At 41.4% G+C, this 20,391-nt stretch overlaps 2 protein-coding genes and 2 long non-coding RNA genes across 12 annotated transcripts; 2 read left to right on the forward strand and 2 right to left on the reverse strand.

Moving 5' to 3' along the window:
• The first annotated feature begins 3,102 nt into the window (after nucleotides 1–3,102).
• Nucleotides 3,103–4,317, forward strand: LOC120645015 (pterocarpan synthase 1-like). 2 transcript variants are annotated; one of them, XM_039921758.1, is made up of 2 exons: nucleotides 3,103–3,710; nucleotides 4,071–4,317. In XM_039921758.1, the coding sequence occupies exons 1-2, from the start codon at nucleotides 3,151–3,153 to the stop codon at nucleotides 4,072–4,074; spliced, it is 564 nt and encodes a 187-aa protein (XP_039777692.1). In that variant the 5' UTR covers nucleotides 3,103–3,150; the 3' UTR covers nucleotides 4,075–4,317. The 2 variants fall into 2 exon arrangements, with proteins under 2 accessions (XP_039777692.1, XP_039777691.1); XM_039921757.1 differs by lacking the exon at nucleotides 4,071–4,317 and having other exon boundaries at nucleotides 3,103–3,874.
• Nucleotides 4,318–4,492: 175 nt separating this feature from the next.
• On the reverse strand, nucleotides 4,493–9,146 carry LOC120645011 (disease resistance protein RGA5-like). Of its 4 annotated transcripts, none has more exons than XR_005664044.1 (6): nucleotides 8,960–9,146; nucleotides 8,018–8,838; nucleotides 5,615–7,575; nucleotides 5,387–5,422; nucleotides 4,999–5,128; nucleotides 4,493–4,845 (listed from the first exon to the last, which is right to left on the reverse strand). XR_005664044.1 is itself a non-coding variant. In XM_039921752.1 (5 exons), exons 2-5 carry the CDS (start codon nucleotides 8,824–8,826, stop codon nucleotides 5,112–5,114), a joined length of 2,823 nt encoding a protein of 940 aa, XP_039777686.1. In that variant the 5' UTR covers nucleotides 8,827–8,838; nucleotides 8,960–9,146; the 3' UTR covers nucleotides 4,493–5,111. The 4 variants fall into 4 exon arrangements, 2 of the variants coding, with proteins under 2 accessions (XP_039777686.1, XP_039777684.1); XR_005664043.1 differs by having other exon boundaries at nucleotides 4,937–5,128; XM_039921752.1 differs by having other exon boundaries at nucleotides 4,493–5,128.
• A 1,522-nt stretch (nucleotides 9,147–10,668) lies between these two features.
• LOC120645018 lies at nucleotides 10,669–13,179 on the forward strand. Its single transcript, XR_005664057.1, has 3 exons — nucleotides 10,669–10,976; nucleotides 11,098–11,999; nucleotides 12,089–13,179. It is a non-coding gene; the product is annotated as an uncharacterized LOC120645018 (long non-coding RNA).
• Nucleotides 13,180–15,608: 2,429 nt separating this feature from the next.
• Nucleotides 15,609–19,998, reverse strand: LOC120645017. 5 transcript variants are annotated; one of them, XR_005664056.1, is made up of 5 exons: nucleotides 19,940–19,998; nucleotides 19,392–19,654; nucleotides 18,692–18,788; nucleotides 18,502–18,595; nucleotides 15,609–15,861 (listed from the first exon to the last, which is right to left on the reverse strand). It is a non-coding gene; the product is annotated as an uncharacterized LOC120645017 (long non-coding RNA). The 5 variants fall into 5 exon arrangements; XR_005664054.1 differs by having other exon boundaries at nucleotides 15,609–15,872; XR_005664055.1 differs by lacking the exon at nucleotides 15,609–15,861 and adding an exon at nucleotides 17,039–17,256.
• Between the last annotated feature and the right edge of the window lie 393 nt (nucleotides 19,999–20,391).

Genomic DNA, 20,391 nt, shown 5'->3' on the forward strand with positions numbered 1-20,391 from the left:
GTGACTTCTGAACTTTAGGCTTGTTGGTTGGCCGCATGATCCCCCTCTGTGCCCACACTTATTTTGGAAAACAAAAACGTACACGCATATCCCCTCTCGTATTAGTCCCATGTACATACGATAAGATAGGTCATGCAGAGTTTGTTTTCCTTTCTTCTTCCGCACCTGATCTTCTTTACTTTGAAATTTCAAATATAGTTATTTATTTATCACATTTGACATGACGTATTGGATATGGACTCCTCGGACTAGTCTAGACCGTTAGATCTTCATAAAATCCAACAATGTGTATCCTTCTCTCTTTTTTTATATTTTAAGATGACGTATTGGATATGGACTCTTTGGGCTAGTCTAGACTGTTAGATCTTCACAAAATCCAACGGTGTGTATTTTTTTTCCGATTAATGTGAGAATTTCTAGACTCTCTCGGTGAACGTGGTGGCTTCTTTTAACACTATTGTATTAAGATAATAGATAAGATTTGGATTATCCTCTAATTGTTTGTCCAACATAATCCAATCCTATTAGATTCAAAGCAAATGGATATCCATATCCAATTAGATCCAAGTCCAAGAGAATCCAAGTGTCAAAATCCAATTCGATTTGAATTTGGCCCAATCCATTCCCAGCAGTAGGGCCGATTGTGGTGAACCAAAATATTTGTCTCCATGCAAGTTGCAGCAAAGGCAAGTACAAATGTACTGCACAAGCGATTGTATATGTAAGGCTTTGTTTAGATTCAAAATTCCAAAAGAATATTGTGGCACCTGCATGGAGAATTAAATCTAGATGAAATAAAAATAATTGCACAGTTTGCTTGTAAACTGCGAGACGAATCTAATGAACCTAATTAGGTCATAATTAGACACTAAATTACTACAGTAAACATATGTTAATGACGAATTAGTTAGGCTCATTAGATTCGTCTCATAGTTTACGGATGAGTTCTATAATTAGTTTATATTTAATACTTCAAATGTGAAAAGATTCTCTTTTAAAAAACTTTACACGGTGCATAAACGAGGCAAGTACAGCAAAATGCAAGATCATATATACCTATATAGGCAGCACCCAAACTCATTTTTTCAGATAATGAAATCATATTCCAGCCTGCCTCTACATCAAAGCACCCAAACTTGTACTATCTCAGTTTTTTAATATATGACACTTTTTTTTCAAAACGCGAGAGTACAAATATATGACACTCAAACATACTACTACCTCTGTTATTTTAATATATGAAGTTTAGGACAAGAAATAAAAATTTCTTGTTCTAAACGTCATATATTTGAAAACAGAGAGAGTACCTACATTATAGGGGCAATTGCGTTTTCCCCCTGTTTGGAACTCCAATTGCAATTTTACCCCTATTTTTTTTGACTTTGTATTTTTACCCTTACTGTTCGCAAATGAATACGCATCCTACCCCTACTCCGTGAACAGCGGTTAATGGTGTTAAAGAAGACAATTTTATCCTTGCGAATATACCCCTACTTTTTTAGAACTTTATGAATATACCCCTGTTTCCATTATATTTCAGCAGTATTTCAATAAGAATATGAACAAGTATTTGACAGAAATTTGGACAGCAACATGACATACAAAATTAAGTTGAAACCACATGCATATATGTTGATATATAGATAGATAACATCCCATCATACATACATATCCAAAAGAGATGTAGCACCAAATCAGAACCCCCCATCATACATATCCAAAAGAGAAGCACCATGAGGTCACATCCCAACAGATGCAAACCGCACGATGAGGAATAAGGGTCAAGGGGTATTTTGGTCTTCTCACTTAATTACGAAGGGTTTTGTTATTTTTTATAATTCTTAAATTCTCGATGCAGTTAATGGAGTGAATTCCAGAGGTAAACGGAAGCTTCTCAGACGAACAGTAGGGGTAAAAATGTAAAGTAAAAAAAATGAGGGCAAAAACTCAATTGAGGTTCAAAATAGGGGTAAAAACGCAATAACCCCTACATTATATATGTACAAATATATGACATTCATTCATATATTAATACTTCCTCCGTTCCAAAAAGAATGTAAATCTCGCTTTCCGAAGAGTCAAATAATTTCAAATTTGACCAAATTTATACAAAATAGTATTAATATTTATATTATAACATATATAAGTATCTTTTGATTATAATCATGTAACATATTTCTATACTACATCTATTTAGAGATACAAATGTTAATAATTTTTTGTATAAATTTAGTTAAAATTAGAATTGTTTGACTTCGCGGAAAATGAAATTTACATTTTTTTTGAGACGGAGGGAGTAAAAACGAACAGAGTATATATATTGTGACAACACGTGATGCAAGGTACCTTACTTTATGTCTCCTCGCTCCGGCCGGCTATAAGCAAGAGACGGACGATCGAGACACTCCAGCTACCAACAGCTCGATCGCTCTCAGGCCCAAGCTAGCTAGCTCATCCTCGCAATGGCCCCCAGCTTCCGGAGCTCAACCGCCTATGCGCGTTCAGAGAGGACAACGTGCAGTACTGTGGCGCCATCAGGGTCGGCGGCGGCAACAGCATCTACAGATCGATCGCTGTTCTACAGCAACATCTCGCGATCGAATGCCGCCATAAGGTATCGATCTGAAGCCACCATCTATCAAATTCAAATGACTCCATTTTACTTCAAAAAAAAATCAAATGACTCCATTTGATTGCAAATTGAAATTCACAGAAGATGATGACCTTTTCGTCGCCGTACCCGAGACAAGTGTTCAGCTCAATTCGGATAGGAGAAAGAATACATAGAGTTTTGTTCTCAATTATCCATAGTAATATGTTCTTGTTGCATTGGATTTGTATCGACCTAAGCTACAAGATAGCCGTCACATTTATCATGATACATATTTTGAAATTTATTTTAAATAATACTTTAATTACTTAATTAAATATATTTTAAGTTAAAATTTGATTAGGTTTCTTAATTTATGTGTCTGTCGTATGTGCGTCTATGCTAGTTAATAAGAAACGGCCACAGTATGTATATTTTGACAACACGTGATGCACGGTGTCTTACTTTATGTCTCCTCGATCGCTCCGGCCAGCTATAAGCAAGGCGGACGATCGAGACACTCCAGCTACCAGCAGCTCGCTGAGTCCCAAGCTCACACAATGGCCCCCAGCTCCTCCGCAAAGCAGCTCGTCGCCGTCGCCGTCTCGGCTTTCCTGCTCGCCGCCGCGTCCAGCCGGCAGCAGCCGGTGCACCTGCGGCTGTACATGCACAACGTGATGCGCGGGCCGGGGACGACGGCCATCCACCTCATCCACGGCGTCGGGCCACCGCACGACGTCGAGCGGGGCGCCTACTTCGGCGACACGGCGGCGATCGACGACGTGGTGACGGAGGAGCCCGACGCCGGGTCGCGGGCCGTCGGCCGGGCACAGGGCACCTACATGCTGGCCTCCCAGCACGAGGAGGTGCTCACCGTCGCCATCACCGTCGCGCTCACCGCGGGGCCGTACAACGGCAGCACCTTCTCCGTGGCCGGCCGCGTCGGGGTCTACGACGACAAGGCGGAGGCCGCGGTGGTCGGCGGCACGGGGCGGCTCCGGCGCGCCGCCGGCTACCTGACGTGGAGGATGGTCGAGCTGGTGGTGTCCGAGAAGTACGTGATGGTGGAGCTGGACGTGCACATGTCCGTGCCGCCGGTGAGCGCCGCCGGTGGCAATTGGTGGTCATCTCTGCTGCGATCGATTAACTAATAATACATAGCACAATTATTAAATATGCTCGATCGTAGCAACTGGTCATGCATCTTTAATTTTGCGATCGGTCGAATAACACAGCACAGATTGCAATCTTGGCTGAATTATATTGCTGATCAATCTTGGCTCCTCCAAGCTATTAATTAGCTTGATGCATGTGTTCTCCACATCATATCGATCCCTTGGGTTTCCGTCCGATTCTGCTCACACGCTGCCGCCCACCTTCTCCTCCGCGTTCCCACGCCGTTCTCTTCCCGTTCTGCACTGCTCCCCGGCCGGAATCGGCGCCACTTCCAGACGGGTTCGAGGAGGGCGGAAGGGGCAAGGTGATCCGGGGATGGGCGCCTCAGGTGGCCTGCGGGGAGAGGCGTGACGAATGCCCATGTGGGGAGGCGGCGCAACACGGCGTCCGGCCATGTTCTAGTAGAACATGGTGCCGAAACAGTATTGGTAAGATACTACTATGATGCCGTTCTTCGCTCATGTCCATGGCCAACCCGCTCGGAAGATTTTTGCTCCTATGAGATCATGCAGACTCGGCCTGAATGACAGACCGGGGTGATGAAGACAGAATGCGGACATGCAGGCAGTTCGCTCCCGACGAGTGTTGCCGACAGCCGGTTGGTTGGAGCAGAGATATGCACAGAACAGAGCACACGGAAACAGAGCATAGGGGGTCATCAAATCATCCATGCAATGCATCAATAATAACAGATGAGATGAGATGAACAGAGCACAATGCAGAAAATAAGCAATGGGTGCGATCTTTGCTAGAACTAGAAGGTGACCGCACACCTGGCACCGCTGACCCGACATTCATGCTTTGGCACCATGTTCTGCAGACTAGAGTAATCCTTAGAACAGAGCACAACGAAACAGAGCATGGGGAACCACTACTATCTATCTAGTGATCTCATATTCTCGTTGCGCACCAAAACAGAGCAGGCGTCTTAGTTGCAATGAAATGCTACATCAGTTGCCCTGTATTAGAAAGAAACAGCGCGATCGACCATGCATTCCTGACCCCTCAAAAAAACCATGCATTCCGGCACCGATGCTCTGAAGTCTCATGCAAAATAACTCCAGAGAGCAACATCAGTACTGCAAAAAAGGGAGTAGAATTGAGCCGTCTAGGAAGGCCTCCAGGTTCCAAGTGTGCAGAAGCCAGACATCGTAATAGTTGTTAACCAACCAAATCTAACCCACAGACGTGGCATTTCCACGGGAAACTGAGTAGATAACATCACTACATACAGGTTCGAGTTGTTTGGTACTGTCCATGGGTGAGCAATCTAATCTCTGCAAATGTGGCGAAGCTCCACCAGCAACTTATCATTTGCATTAACTCAAATCTTTTATCCGGTTCGTTATTCATCATCTGAATCTGAGACAGAAATCGAAAAAAGTAAGATTAGAAGAAGATGAAGAGGGGAAATTTAGGACTTAGGAGGGGGGGGGGGGGGGGGGGGGGGACAACTAGAGCCCGTCTGGCAACAGGGCACGAAAAAACAAACGCAATTAATTTTAGAATAAGAATTTTGCTGTCTAGTAAGAGATAAATATACAAAACAAAGTTTTAGAAGGAGGAAAAGGGAGTTTGATCGAACATCAGGAGTCAGGCTGGCATATATATACTGTATACCTTTAGCACTGTCATTCCAGGATCCATCATCCAAATCTGAGGAAATAAACCGGGAAAAAATAAACGCAAATTAAGTTTAGAAGAAACAGAGAAGGGGAGTAGCAAGGAATAACAACAGGAGCTAACTCACCTTCATCTTCAATTAAGATTGTAATAAAACAAAGCGGGAAAAAATGGCACAGGGTGGGAAAAAACTAACGCAAGGAATAAGGACAGGAGCTAGCGCACCTTCATAGTCAATCCATATACTATGGCGGGGATGATTGGGATGCATGTCACCTGCATGCGTCAGCGCAGCTTTGGCTTGCTCCGCCTCCTCCTTGCTAGCGCCTTCACATCGGAGCTCAGCGAAGACATCCTGCAGCGATGGCAGGTTACCCAGGCACAAGTCGAGACCACCATCGCTGCTGGCAACTCCTCTTGCCTCCCGCACATAAAACAACGGCTCCAGCCAAAGCTCTCTAAGCCTTGGCATAGCTCCTTTTTGAAACACCACTGGCCATACAAATTTCACGAAGTGACAGAATTCAAGGCACGGGAACGAACCAGGACTAACAATTAACCCCTGAAGGATTCCCAGGTTCTTATTGTCCACCTTCAGCCATAGAGAGCGGAGAGCTGGCAACCTCCCGAGGATGTCGAGATCGACCTGATGTAGCTCCCTCACTGCAATCTCTAGGCAGGTGAGATCCGGAACGAGCGATGGATTCACCCAAGCCGGCAGTGTAGAAAACCAACAGATGCCTTCTGCTTTCAACAAACGGAGATGTCGAGGAGCGACCCAGGCATCCAATCCACCGATGTTGTGTGGCCCACGATGGACTTTTATATCTAGTTCCTGGATCTTTTGTAACTTGTGTAGGCACCCCAACAGCTTGTCGTTCCACTTGTCCAATCTAATACGCAGAAACCTCAGTTCAGTTAGCTGGCCCAACTCCTCTATAATGTTTATGGTGGAGTCATCAATACGTAACCATGATAGCTGTTCAAGGCATGTTAGGTTTCCAATTCCATTTGGCACTCTTGTAGTCTCGTCAATGTCTAGGCACATCAAATTTCTTAGCTCGACAACACTTGAAGGCAAGATGGAAATAGGATTGCTCCTCACATCCAATGTTTGTAGAAACTGCAGGTTTCCTATTTCTTCCGGGAGCTGAGAAATATGCGTAGAATATAGTCTTAAGTACCTCAACTGGTATAAATTTCCAAGGTACTTAAGGCTATCAGTATGTGAAAGGTTGCAATGCTCCAAATCCAGTACACGTAAAAATCGGCAGCTGCCAGCAGCCGGCACTTGAGCAACGGCTGCTGGGAAGATAACAACTGACCTTGCATGTTGCAACAAGTTTCTAGTAGCCTGAGCCATCACGTGACTTTTCTTGCCATTTTGAAGGGACAACCTCCGAATCGTACTTGATGGAGATGTGCTATCGATATCACTTAGTATGGTAACAAAGTTTTCCTCACATGAAAAGGAACAGATAAGATCGAGCATCATGTCATGTATACGACAACTCTTTACCATGCCAGTGTAAAAGTTATATATCGGTTGGATCATACTTCTGTTTATGAGCTCATTGAAGTAAAACTCTCCTATTTCAAATGGACTCTTCCCCTGTTTTTCCCATTGGATAAAACCTTCAGCTATCCACATTCTTATCAAGCGGTCCTTGTCAATTTCAAAATCTTCAGGAAACATGCTTAAATATAACAAGCAAGTCCTTAGATGGCATGGCAGCTCATAATAGCTGAAAGACAATATCTTTCTCATATTCTCCACATCCATATTGTTTTCCATGCCAGTACCAACAGAGTTGTACACCACGTACCACTCCAGTTTATTTCTTACTTTGCAAGCTAGCAAGCTAGCCATTGTAATAATTGCTAAGGGCACACCAGCACATTTCTTTAGTATTCTGTCAGATACTTCCGCAAGTTCATCATCAGGACATTTTTCTATTTCTTCATTGTTGTCTTTGTTTTCGTTACCAAATATTCTTCTAAAAAATAGCTTCCGAGAGTTGTTTGAAGAAAGGGGTTTCAGCTTGTAAGCACTACCAGCTTGTTCAGCAACATCAGCAATACGGGTAGTTGTAATAATTGTGTATCCAACATCATTATCAGGCAAAGCACATCTAATCCTTTTCCAAACTGAGATATCCCATATGTCATCAACAACAACGAAATACCTAAACATATCACAAGTTATTAGAAAAAGACTTGTGATTTTAGGATGGAAAAATGTTCTAATATTGTTCATATACCAGCTAGATGCAAATTAAGCTAACTGGCATGGAACACTACTGGAGATTTAATGATTAAACTAAATTAAAATAGCTAGGGAGAAGCTGGATTGGCAAGTCCGTGAACAAAATAAGTCCACTCAAAATCTTTGCCAAAACAAAATGTAGTCCAGTCAGGGAATTATTTGCACTTAATAATGATGTGATAAAGCTTAAGTGGTGGTGTTCTACCATTTAATGCAGCCGTGCATGAACATTTCATTAACCACATGTAGACTTGTACTTCATGTGTATAATTGATGAATGGAGTATTGTGAACAGAGGGTGTAAATTATCAGTGGCTAAAAAACTTCATATGTATAAATTGGCGAAAGGAGTGCTTTCGTACCTTTTGTCCTGAAGGAATTCTCTGAGTACTTTTATGAGTCGACTCTCATCCAATATTTGTTCATTAATGCTCTTGCCAAAATCATTGAGTAAGCCCTTGAATAATCTCTTCAAGTCAGGAGTTTGAGACACAGAAACAAGAGCACAACAATCGAATTGTGCTCTAATCTTTTCATAAACTGCATTAGCAAGAGTTGTCTTCCCCAGGCCTCCAAATCCAAAAATTGAAACGGTCTTTCCTTGCTTCATGGGAACGTTATTCCCTTGTGTCAAAAAATTATTGATGAACTCATCCCTTGCCTCTTCAATTCCAACAAGCTCTTTCATCTCCGTGTACTGAGTGAATAAACGAGGGTCAACAGTAACAGGTTTATCAACACCAAGGTTGACCTCGTACCTGCGCCGCCGCTCGTGCACCTCCATGACGCGGCTCTTGATCTCTCTGACTTCTTTGGCAATCTTATGGCGAACCTTTGGCTGCATCAACAAGTGGAGGCTCCTATCAATGACCTTTTTTAGCCCGTGCTGTTTGCCAAGCCCTTTATCCTTGCATTGCACCATGAACGTGTCAATGCTATCCTCTATGTCATAGGATAGCTCCCTCACATTCCTGGACCAGATCTTGTCATTATTGGGAAGCTGCTCTGCCGGAGTCCTGGAGATGTCCTCCAGCGCAGCCTTCATGCTCTCAAGCTCTTCTTGCAGGAACTTGATCTCCCCCTTCAGCCCCTTCTGCAGATTGTACTCCCCGGCGGCTAGACCAGCGAGCTTTGTGATGACGCTTGGCAGAGCCCCCGTCACGACTTCCATGGTTTTTTGCCCCTAAATAAACGAGTGCAAGGATTGAGATTTTTGTGTATGTTCCTCATTACAGCCTCGCGGGCAGCAATAAGCAGTGTCGTGCAGAGTTGTAAAGAACAACAGATGGCGAGATGGCACTCACAGGTCGATGCTGGTCGGGTATGGAACTTCCTCGCCGGGTCAGGTTGCCCGCAGCTCGTCGCCAATCGAGCTTGATTGACTAGAAGTCGCTGCTGCCATGGGGGAGGACGGAGAGCCTGATGGTACGCAGGGGAGGCAAATAATGGACGAGAGAGACACAAGGCCACTGGATTCCCGCACGGCCTGTCCTACACCTCAGGCCAATTGCTGCAAGCAGCTCTATAACAATATAATGGAAGCTCTTGCAAAAGCGGGGTGGAGAATACCCTTTTCCTACGTTTTTTAATTGAGCATAATGCCTTTTGCTTTCATCCTTGCACCAACTAATTACAGGAATCTTCTTTTCTCTCAATGCAAAGCAACGCATGGGTCATCTGTTCTGTCCTGCTGTGTCCGTCTTGCCACTGTAGCAAAAGACAACGTCGCTGTACAGGTAAAATAAATTAAATGAAATAAAGTGCGCAGAAATTTTTTTCGCCGTGAGATAGGCTTTAGCTAATGTTATGTATTTATTGATCATATATATCTGATTTGCTTAAAGCATGTGCACTAACAAGACGAATCTTGTTCCTTTTCCTTAGGCCAAAGTGAAGTAGACAGGCCTTAGTGGAAGATGGCACATCTTCTTTGCCCTGATGCTCATCCTTTCCCTTTACAAATCTCCGCACATATCATTTTAGTGGGGTGCAGTGCACTGGGACATATTCTCGGAGGTAGTGGTATGCATGCGCTGAAGTCTGAACTCTGAATCCGGCTGGGTGGCAATGGAAGGAAAAAAATCTCACTAGCTCTGTCATATGCAACGGAATCAGTGATCATACTACACCAATCTGTCCCTGCCTTCTAAGTTCCAAAGTGTAAGAACCTGAAGCAAACTACAGAGCTGTAGTTTTCTTCCCTCAAAATTTCTAAAAAAAAAAGACTCCAATGGTTAATTATATAATCTTCTGGAAATGCACTTAAATATAGAAAACAAGTCCTTAGATGGGATGGCATATCATAATAGCTAAGTGACAAAATATTTCTCATATTCCTCACATCTTGATTATTTTCCAGTCCAGTACCCACACAGTTATACACTTCATACCACTCTAATATCTTGATTATGACAGCTAAGGGTACGCCAGCACATTTCTTTAGCATTCTATCAGAGACTTCAGCCAACTGCTCATCTGGACATTTGTCTTTATCTTCATTGTGAAATATTCTTCTATATAATAATATTCTAGAGTCCTGAAGGCAAACAGCTTTCAGCTCATAACCACCACCAACTTTTTCAGCAACATTGACATTATGGGTAGTTGTGATAATTCTGTATCTACCATTATTATCAGGCAGGGCACATCTCATCATTTTCCAAACTGAAATATCCCATATGTCATCGAGAACAATGATATATCTGTGCATATGGAAACATAAAGGGAAATTGGTGTTTCTACCCCTACTCTGCAAGCTAATTGTGTTTTTACCCCCCCTCCCTTCGCAACTTTGTGAGTTTACCCCTGTTTTACCAAAACGAAGCATCCGTTTGCCCCCTTCTTCCAACTCCGTTAGTGGGATCTGAAATAAACAAATAAAAAAAGGAAACGCCTTGGAAATATGGTGGAAAGACATTGCAACCCTTAGGTTGTTTACGTGCTCCACCAGAGCCTCTCCACAATCCCGAGCCCACCTTCCTCCCTTTCTCTCAGTCTTGTGGCAGCAGCGGCTCGGACGGATCCAGGCAGAGGCAGCGGTGGCTCAGGCTCCAGGCGACGGTGGAGGCAGCTCGAGCTCGGACATCCAGGAGGCGGCGGCGGCGACTCTGCGGATCCGGGGCGCACAGGCCTGGCGAGCGCCGGCGCGGCGCGCCCTCGCTGCCCGGCTAGCGCCCCCTCCCAGGTCGCGTGGAGCCCGCGGTGACCCCGCTCAAGTTGCTGGGGCCTGCCTTGCGCCGGCGCGGGCGCGCCCAGCTAGCGCAGCAGCCGAGCTAGCGACCAACAAGTGATGGATTTGTCCAATCTTGAAGAGAACCCTAGGTAATTTCTCTTGTTCTTGTGTACTGATGTTAGATTTTGGGGCAAATCCATTTGTAGGATGGATTAACCTCGATATCTAGGACGATTTAGCTAACTGTGTATTCACTGCTGTGATTTGTAGGTCGAATCGTAGAGAGATAAATCTAGTTGTTAGAGTACGGTCGTTTTTCAATTTACCTGATGGTGGACCAAAGTCATGGATGCAGGGCAAAACATTGCTAACTCAAATTGTTGACATACATGCCTATGGTCTGCAGCATTTGGTTGATTTCATTACCGGGCATTACATGTGGGGATGAAAGAGTACATAACTTTTTGGCGTGAGTTGGAGACCGATTCTATTGAGATAAAATTAGATGAGGATATGCTTGAGTGGTTTTAGTGCAATCTTAATAAGGGAGTAGCCCAAATCAATGCCCAGGTAAATGAGTTTGTAGGACCACTGCAATTTTCACCAACTAAACGTAGGTTTCACCCTTCTCTTAGAAATAAAGTACATGCAAATGAGAGAGGCACTAGTGAGTCACAGACCAATGAGAGATCCCCAAATGAGAGAGTGACATCCACCACCAAGAAAAAAAGAGCCACCAAAGCCAAAAGCAAAGGTGCACATGATGATGAATGTGTAGGAGTTGATGAGGAGGGCACGCATTCTGACACTGATTCTCTTGTGGCACCGAGTGATAGCAGCTATGACAGTGATTTGGCTGCATCATCTGACTGTGCTGATGGTTGCTCTGATCCAGAATTTGACCCTGATGGTGAAGTATTTGATGATGATGACGAATATGATCCTCCTCTTTTTCATATGATGTCGATGATCCATGTATTGATGTAGGTATTGCGTTCCCAGATGTGGATCAGTGCAAATTTGCAGTTACCCATCATGCTATCTTGAATGATCATGCCTATCAGATTGCGAAAAAGGATAGACGAAGGTTTAGAGCCATATGCAAGAGGGCCAAAGAAGGTTGCAATTGGAAGTTTTTTGCATCTACGAGCAAGAAGTACCTTGGCTGCAAGGTAAATTCAACATTTTGTTTCAATTTGTAGAAGTATGAAGTAGATTTTTGTATCATTTTTAGAAATTTATTGTGATGGTTTTGTTGCAGGTTAAGATGAGTGGACCAAAGCATACATGTGGTTCATTCAATAATTGCGGTAAAACGATGGTCTCCAATAAATGGGTAGCCGGAAGAGTGGTTGACTTGTTGCGGGACGACCCTGAAATGGGACCAAGGGAGTTGCAAGATAGGCTAAAAAAGAAGTACTCCATTGAAATTCCATATGACAGAGTTGTGAGAGGCAAGATGAGAGCAACGGACACCGTATATGGGAAGTGGGCTGACAGTTATGACTTGCTACCCACCTATCAAACTAAGCTTTTGAGAGTGGTACCTGGCAGTATTGTTGAGATAGACACCGAAAAAGATGACAATGGCTATGTGTGTTTCAGCAGGTCCTTTGTTGCTCTTAAATCATGCATTGATAGGTTTTTGCAATGATGTAGGCCTTATATTGCCATGGATTCCACACATTTGACAGGGAGATCTAGGGGTCAGTTAGCAGCAGCTGTTGCAGTGGATGGTGAGAATAGGCTATTTCCAGTTGCTTATGGAGTGACTGAGACTGAGTCCAAGGAATGTTGGACTTGGTTTGCCAATAACATAGTTACTGTACTTGTTGACTGAACCATTTTTTTCTTTCTTGTAAAGCGTGAGTGAAAGGGGAAGAGAAAGAGGAAGTGGAAGTACAAGTGTAAGTGCAAGTGCAGCAGGCACAGAAGGTGCTGAATCAAGAAGGGGAAGGGGGAGTGCAAGTGCAAGTGCCGGTGAAACAGAAACAGAAGATGCTGGATCCGGAAGGGGAAGGGGAAGAGGAAGGGGAAGGGGAAGGGGAAGGGGAAGGGCCAATACAAGTGAAACAGGAACAAGAGATGCTGGAAGAGTTGGAACAAGAGGAAAAGGGAGATCCAGAAGCTTGGCTGCATTGTTAGGAATAGATGCATAAATTTATTCTCAATGAGCATGTAATACCTCTCTGGTAGTTGATGCTTTTGGTGCATATGCATGTGGATGCCATCTGGTGTTGTACTGTTGCTATTGCTGCACCTATGATGTTGCTTTTGCTGCACCTATGATGGATCTTATTTATCTATGCATGTGATCCAGACTTTATAAATGCAAATTATGTTATGATGCTATCAAAATTATTGCTCAGTTTTAATCTTGTTAATTTATGTTGATAAAATTATGGAGAAATTATTGTGGCGTTTGATATAATGTTGTCCATGGAGTCACATTATTTACAGCTATATAGTTTATGTCAAAATGGGAGTAAAATCACAGTGTGTTCATAAAAACAGGTGCAAAAATGCAAGGGTATAGTTGTCTTTTACCCGTCCATTTAACACCGTTAAGTCCCATTAACATAGTAGGGGTAAAGTCTATCTTTGTTTTCAAAAACTAGGGGTAAAATCACAAAGTTGCGTAAAGTGGGGGGTAAAATCACAATTCGTGACCAAAATAGAGGTAAGAACGCAATAGCCCCAAACATAAAAAGGCAAGCTATTAAAAAATTATGCTAGCTAGATAGGGTATTATGCTCATATACACTGCGTGTATATGAGTATTAATTAAGCTAACTAGGGAGCTATTACATTACGATAGCTAGAGTATTTAAAGAACAACTAGATTAGCACTACAAGTCCTTTTAGTCAGGAGTCTCCATCAATGCTACAAAAGAGATTTAGTGGTTGTAGTACATGGTTTAATGGGGACACGCAAGATCTTCCTTTTTAATAACTCCTTTTTATATTTACTGCCACCTTTCCCATGCACATGGCAGTTATGGAGTAATCAAGTTGATGTCTAGTGTGTGTACTGTAAAATTTTCATACCTCTTGCTCTGAAGGAATTCTCTGATCTCATAAATAACATTGATCCTTGCATTATTTCTCTTGGCAAGTTGATAGAACATATCCTGGAACAGTTTCTCCATATGAGGATTCTGGGACACCGAAACAAAGGCAGAGCAATCGAATTGTGACCTAATCTTTTCATAGACTGCATCAGCAAGAGTTGTCTTTCCCAAGCCCCCAAATCCAACAATGGAAACTATCTTGTCTTCCACCTTGGACACTTCATCCCCTCCCATCAGAATCTTGATCAATTCATCTCTCGTCTCCTCAACGCCAACAAGCTCTGTTGCCTCTGCGTACTGAGTGACCAAACGAGGATCGAAAGTTGTACTGACAGGCTGCGCGGCGACACCGCGGATTTTGTACCTCTCACGCCGCTGGCACACTTCCATGACATGCACTACTACAAAAAAAATATTTTTAGAGGCGGGTAAAAATCTATTTTTAGAAACGGGTGTGCTACCCGTCCCTAATTTTTATAGCTAAAAATGAAATTTGTAGGAACGGATAACATGCCCGCCCCTACAAATGATTTAGAGGAGCGGCTCATGGGTTCACCTGCCCCTACAAATTGATTTGTAGCAACGGGCGTTTGAGCTCATGACCCGCCCTACAAATTATTTTTCAAAATATGAAAAAAATTAGAAAAAAACTCAAAAACAACAAAATAAAAAGGAAAAAAAATTCCTACTAACCGGCCACCACCACAAGTCCATCTCCTATCAAGGTACATTTTTTTACGAGATATACGCACTTGCTTAAATCGGGATTCGAACCGCCTACCTCAAGCCTCGCGCGTATCTTCCTTACCACCGCACTACACAGTCACTTGTGACTCTATGGAGTATGCTATTCGTTTATATTAATTCTGAAATTGATTTGTAGGGGCGGGTGATGCCATCACCCGCCCCTAAAAATAGTTTTCTATTTTATCTGAAAATTTATTTAATTTTTTACATATAGCAAAATAAATTAAAAAAATATGAAACTTCTACACTATAGTTATTGTGAAATATAGAAACATAAAAAAATATGCCAAGTATATTTCAGTTTATATAAAGGTTAAGATTGTGGAAACTTCAAAGTATGACTTGAGTTATATGAGATACTATATAGTTATAGCTATTAGAGAACTTATAATAATTTTTTGAACCATTAGATGACCTTAAATGAAAAAGTTATCAACTACAAAGTTTTATATCTCGTCATTCTCTATAATTTTGATATAAAGTTTGACTTCATCCGAGATCATATGAAAAGGTTATGAATTTTTTTGTGTGGAACCATTTGTAGAGGCGGGCAATGCCATCACCCGCCCCTAAAAATACATTTGTAGGAACGGGTGAGGCCATGACCCGCCCCTACAAATGCCACCATTTTTAGGGGCAGTCTAGGGGCAGGTGATGCCATTTTACCTGCCCCTAAAATTGCTTTTCTAGGGGCAGGTCGGATGTGACAGTAACTCCTCTCCATTTGTAGCAACGTGTGAAATTTTTGTCCGTCTCTGAAAAAAATTGAGACATTCCTATAAATTACTTTTGTAGTAGTGACGGCTCTTGATGTCCCTAATGTCACTAGCAATCTTACGGCGAAACTTAGACTGGGTCAACAAGCTCAGACTCCTGTAAATGAACTTCTTGAAGCCATGATGTGGCTGGGGCGGCTCGCTGTAGTAGTTGAGCAGTTGATGCAATTTTCAGACAAGGTTAGTATAAATGTCAAGTGTGAAGAGCTTTATTTATTTAGACTTAATGATCAATCTTTATTTGTTTTCCGAGTCCAAATCACTCTGCCTCCCATGGCATGGCATGATGATGAGCAGATCGATGACGATGAGATGCATCCAGCAGATGCAAGTGTCGGCATGAAGGCCCATGTGCCTGCCCCCTGTTTCTTGCATTGGGTGTTTATTTCGTTCCATTTCATATACTCTCTCCGTCCCTAAATAACTTTCGCTTTCGCTTCCTGAGAAACAACTTTGACCAAATATATATAAAAATATATTAATATTTATTGTACTAATTAAATATCATTAGATAAATATTTGAATCTAGTTTTTTATAAAATTTATTTGGAGATTTAAATGTTGCACGTATTTTTTACAAATGTAATCAAACTTGTGGCACGAAAACCAAAAGCTATATAGTTTATGTCAAAATGGGAGTAAAATCACAATGTGTTCATAAAAACAGGTGCAAAAATGCAAGGGTATAGTTGTCTTTTACCCGTCCATTTAACACCATTAAGTCCCATTAACATAGTAGGGGTAAAGTCTATCTTCGTTTTCAAAAACTAGGGGTAAAATCACAAAGTTGCGTAAAGTGGGGGGTAAAATCACAATTCGCGACCAAAATAGAGGTAAGAACGCAATAGCCCCAAACATAAAAAGGCAAGCTATTAAAAAATTATGCTAGCTAGATAGGGTATTATGCTCATATACACTGCGTGTATATGAGTATTAATTAAGCTAACTAGGGAGCTATTACATTACGATAGCTAGAGTATTTAAAGAACAACTAGATTAGCACTACAAGTCCTTTTAGTCAGGAGTCTCCATCAATGCTACAAAAGAGATTTAGTGGTTGTAGTACATGGTTTAATGGGGACACGCAAGATCTTCCTTTTTAATAACTCCTTTTTATATTTACTGCCACCTTTCCCATGCACATGGCAGTTATGGAGTAATCAAGTTGATGTCTAGTGTGTGTACTGTAAAATTTTCATACCTCTTGCTCTGAAGGAATTCTCTGATCTCATAAATAACATTGATCCTTGCATTATTTCTCTTGGCAAGTTGATAGAACATATCCTGGAACAGTTTCTCCATATGAGGATTCTGGGACACCGAAACAAAGGCAGAGCAATCGAATTGTGACCTAATCTTTTCATAGACTGCATTAGCAAGAGTTGTCTTTCCCAAGCAATTTTAGAAACTATATCACTCTGTTAGCCTTGTTGGTCAGCTAAATCAGCCAATAGTATTTTTCTCTCATACCAAACTAGCACCAGCTACCAGCCAACCAATAATAGTTCTCTCTCACAACAAATCAGCATCAGGCACCAGCCACAGCAGCCGAACAGAATGATTGTGAAAATAAGCAACGAGGTCATAGTTGCGGTGAAAATAGACAAATATTCGAAATATGAAAAAATATTTAATTATAAAAACAGGTAAATAGTATGTATAAGGTAGTATGAAACACGTGCAGATAATATATACGCACCAAGAAAATCATGTTTGCCACCACCTAGTGAATGCCAAACTTTACAAGACAGACAAATAATATACAGCAGAACACATCAGACATGGAAGATGCGAACCCAAACCAAAAGCACCTCCCATCCGAACAGAAATTTACTCTGCCATGTAGATGATATGATGATTCTTACCACATGTTTTAGACAAAAATTAAAAAAAAAATCGAGGGGCAATCCTACAGAATCTTGAGTTCACTATTTATCTACTTATAACAAATTATACAAAAATTCAATATTCTTATATTCAAAGAAATAGTTGTTGTACATAGATTCAATCCTATTTAGCTATGGTAGCCAAATAAATTATACCACAAAAATCAGATGAAACAAGATATATTTTTTCAGCACGCCAGTCATGTAGAAGAAAAGGAGAAACTTTAAACATCAATGGGACATAAACAACAACAAAATATTATAATTTAGGAAACATTGTCTAACTTAAAATGTAAAATATAAATATAAATATGACCAATTTATAGTAGTTCTCATCAGTAGTTTTGCTACAATTTAAGAACAGGTTTATCAAATTATCTAGTACCCAATGTCCTTCATTTTCAACATCAACTTCTTCAACCAGCTACTCCAGTTATTTAGTATGAATGTAAAATTAAAAGGTATACAGAAGGTTAGGCATAATTTCAAATGGCACTATTTCAAGCATCATCATCTAGAAAGGACCTCCCTATATATGAACTATATAATGAATGTTTCAACCAATCTCAAAGAACTACTGAATTTATTTTTCCCATGGATGATGGACGGACAGTTTGATAGCTAACGATCCTTGTGTTACCAGAGTGGGAAAAGTCAGCAACAGGATTAGGTTGTAGTTGTATCTAGTTCGATGGGTGAAAAAACAAAGACGAAAGTAATCTGTTACCTGTAGTTGAAACCGAGCATGTGGATTAATATTTGGTGTCATGGAATTATATTTTACTTAGAAACTATTATATCAAACAGCTTGGGTTGCAAAACTGGAATGACACATGTCATGTAGAGAACCACATATAAAAAAAATCAGTTGTCTATTTCTGAGAAGAACTGGGATGGCACATATGTCATGCAGACAAATCAGAAATCAACATCTCAGACGAATGGCTAACTTTATACAATTAGCAAGTATGAACTGTAGCTCAAAATATGTAAATGTTATCATACTGACAATGCAAAAGAAATGACATGCATCGAACCAGATAAACATTCAAATATTCTTCGTAGCTGCAAAAAGGCGGGTTTTTGACAAATATTCTAATTGTATTCACAGGAAAAAAAATACTTACCCCTCATAAAAATGCTACAGTTAATGCTTTAAGGAAACAAAGAAAGTTTGTTTTGAACAGGCCTTACCCCAATGGTTGTTGTTGGCCTAAAAGCCACTTTGAAGTATATAATTTCAGCATTCAAGAAAAAAGTATATAATTCCACCATTTGATATCCCTCCCTGTATTACAAATACCGAGTCATCAGTTCCATACTAATTAGACTATATCACCAGAAAAAATGTAGCAGTAAAGAAATAGGATTTTAGGATAAAAACCTGTACACTGCCTGATCGATTAGTCCATGTCTTTTCACATTTCCAGCCTCATCCATATAGAACTCATCATTATGCTCGCTTCGAGTAAAGTCAGTACCTGAGCATGAGTTATTAGTAATTAGTCAAGTTGTAAAGTAGGCTGCATAGCCCAACCTATTATGAGCAGCACCAACTAATCGTGTGCTAAATAAAAATCAATCCATACCAGCAAACCCACTGCCAATCTCAAAAGTACAGAGATTTGGCAGGAATAACAAATGAAAATTTCTACTATCCTGACTACTCCTAGGATAGTAGGATATCTAGTTTTGAATAAATAAAGTTTCTACTATGGGTGCTATTTTATTCTTGATGCAAACAACCTAGTTCTACCTGGATCAGTGGCGAAGCTACCCATTAGCATTGGGGTCACAAGACCCGATAAAAATTCAGAATTCTATAGAACTCTACAGCAAATACTAATAGAAGACCCCGTTGCATAAACATGAAGACCCCGGTGACATTTGTGGCTGGCTTCGCCCCTGACCTGGATGGTCTAGTTTTTTTCCTTTTCTGAAAGAAAAAGTTTAACGAGTCACTGTATATTGGTCTAGTTTGCATTCTTGGCTACATCCAAGATATGCACATCAAACAGCTGTGTGGTCCTGCTGTGATTTGAGCAGAAGTAATAAAGTGATGCATACTCTTTTGTTGGATCTACCTGCTGAAAATATGTGAACTGTGTGATTTCCATGCCATCCATCCAAACCTCCCAGCTTAGTCCCCAAGCACCAAGAACCTGTCATCAATAAGAAGAAACATCAACATGATAATATACGAGGCTAATCTAGTGCAGAAACAGTTAATTGTTACAACCAGGACATGGGCCGCCATAAAAGAATAACACCAAACGGAGGTAGAATTTCACCGAACTCTCCCAGTTGTCTTCAACAAAACGGATGTCATGTTCGCGAACATTGATATCTGTGAGACAAACAATTAAACTAATCAATGACTTCAAGCCGTCGTTTGTAACAATTTCTGGCTCAGATTGCAAGCATAACTACTAACATATCCCCAAATCTCAACCAGGAAACAAGGCAAGAAGCAGTTAGTGTTGCTGCTAGTTTCCGTCAACTCTTCTCGAGTCTGGAGACGCAACAGATTTTTTCACAATTAAGCACAAATCTGCAGAACAAACTCTTTTTCAATCCTAAAACCAATCAGATTCCCGCAGACACAAGCAACAAGCAAGTGAGGGCAGCTGACCCTACATTCTCGTCGTGATGCGCAAGGATTTGGGTGAGGTGCCCCACGATGCCAGCGGCGTGGCGGCGGTCGTGCCGTCGTTCTCGCCGCGGCCTCCGCCTGGACGAGCGCCACCGGCGAGGCCCCAGGCTCCGCCAGCGACGCCACGACCGCCGCCACGGCGCCTAGGCGGGATGATCTGGTTCTTGATCTCACGCCAGTGGCGGAGCTAGCCTAGAAATTTAGGTGGGGCATACTATAAAAACAATTTTTTAATGACATCGTATAGATAAACATGAATATTTACTCTGTAATAAATCTAAATATTAAATCACTATAAGCACATTTTTTTAATGACATTGCATAAGACATACATGAATATCTACTATGTAATAAATCAAAAGATTGATTTAAGAGGGTATATCTCATTAGAGGATAGCAGAAAATACCACCTTAATATAATCCATTAATTC

Source organism: Panicum virgatum, chromosome 8K, assembly GCF_016808335.1.
Source record: "Panicum virgatum strain AP13 chromosome 8K, P.virgatum_v5, whole genome shotgun sequence".
In the NCBI taxonomy this organism is placed as follows: domain Eukaryota; kingdom Viridiplantae; phylum Streptophyta; class Magnoliopsida; order Poales; family Poaceae; genus Panicum; species Panicum virgatum.

Excerpts from the sequence above, each read along its gene's own strand:
- LOC120645015 (XM_039921757.1), top strand. The coding sequence starts at position 3,151 with ATGGCCCCCAGCTCCTCCGCAAAGCAGCTCGTCGCCGTCGCCGTCTCG.
- LOC120645011 (XM_039921750.1), bottom strand. The coding sequence starts at position 8,826 with ATGGAAGTCGTGACGGGGGCTCTGCCAAGCGTCATCACAAAGCTCGCT. Across the intron at positions 7,576-8,017 it reads GAATTCCTTCAGGACAAAAG|GTATTTCGTTGTTGTTGATG; the intron begins GTACGAAAGCAC and ends TGATATGTTTAG.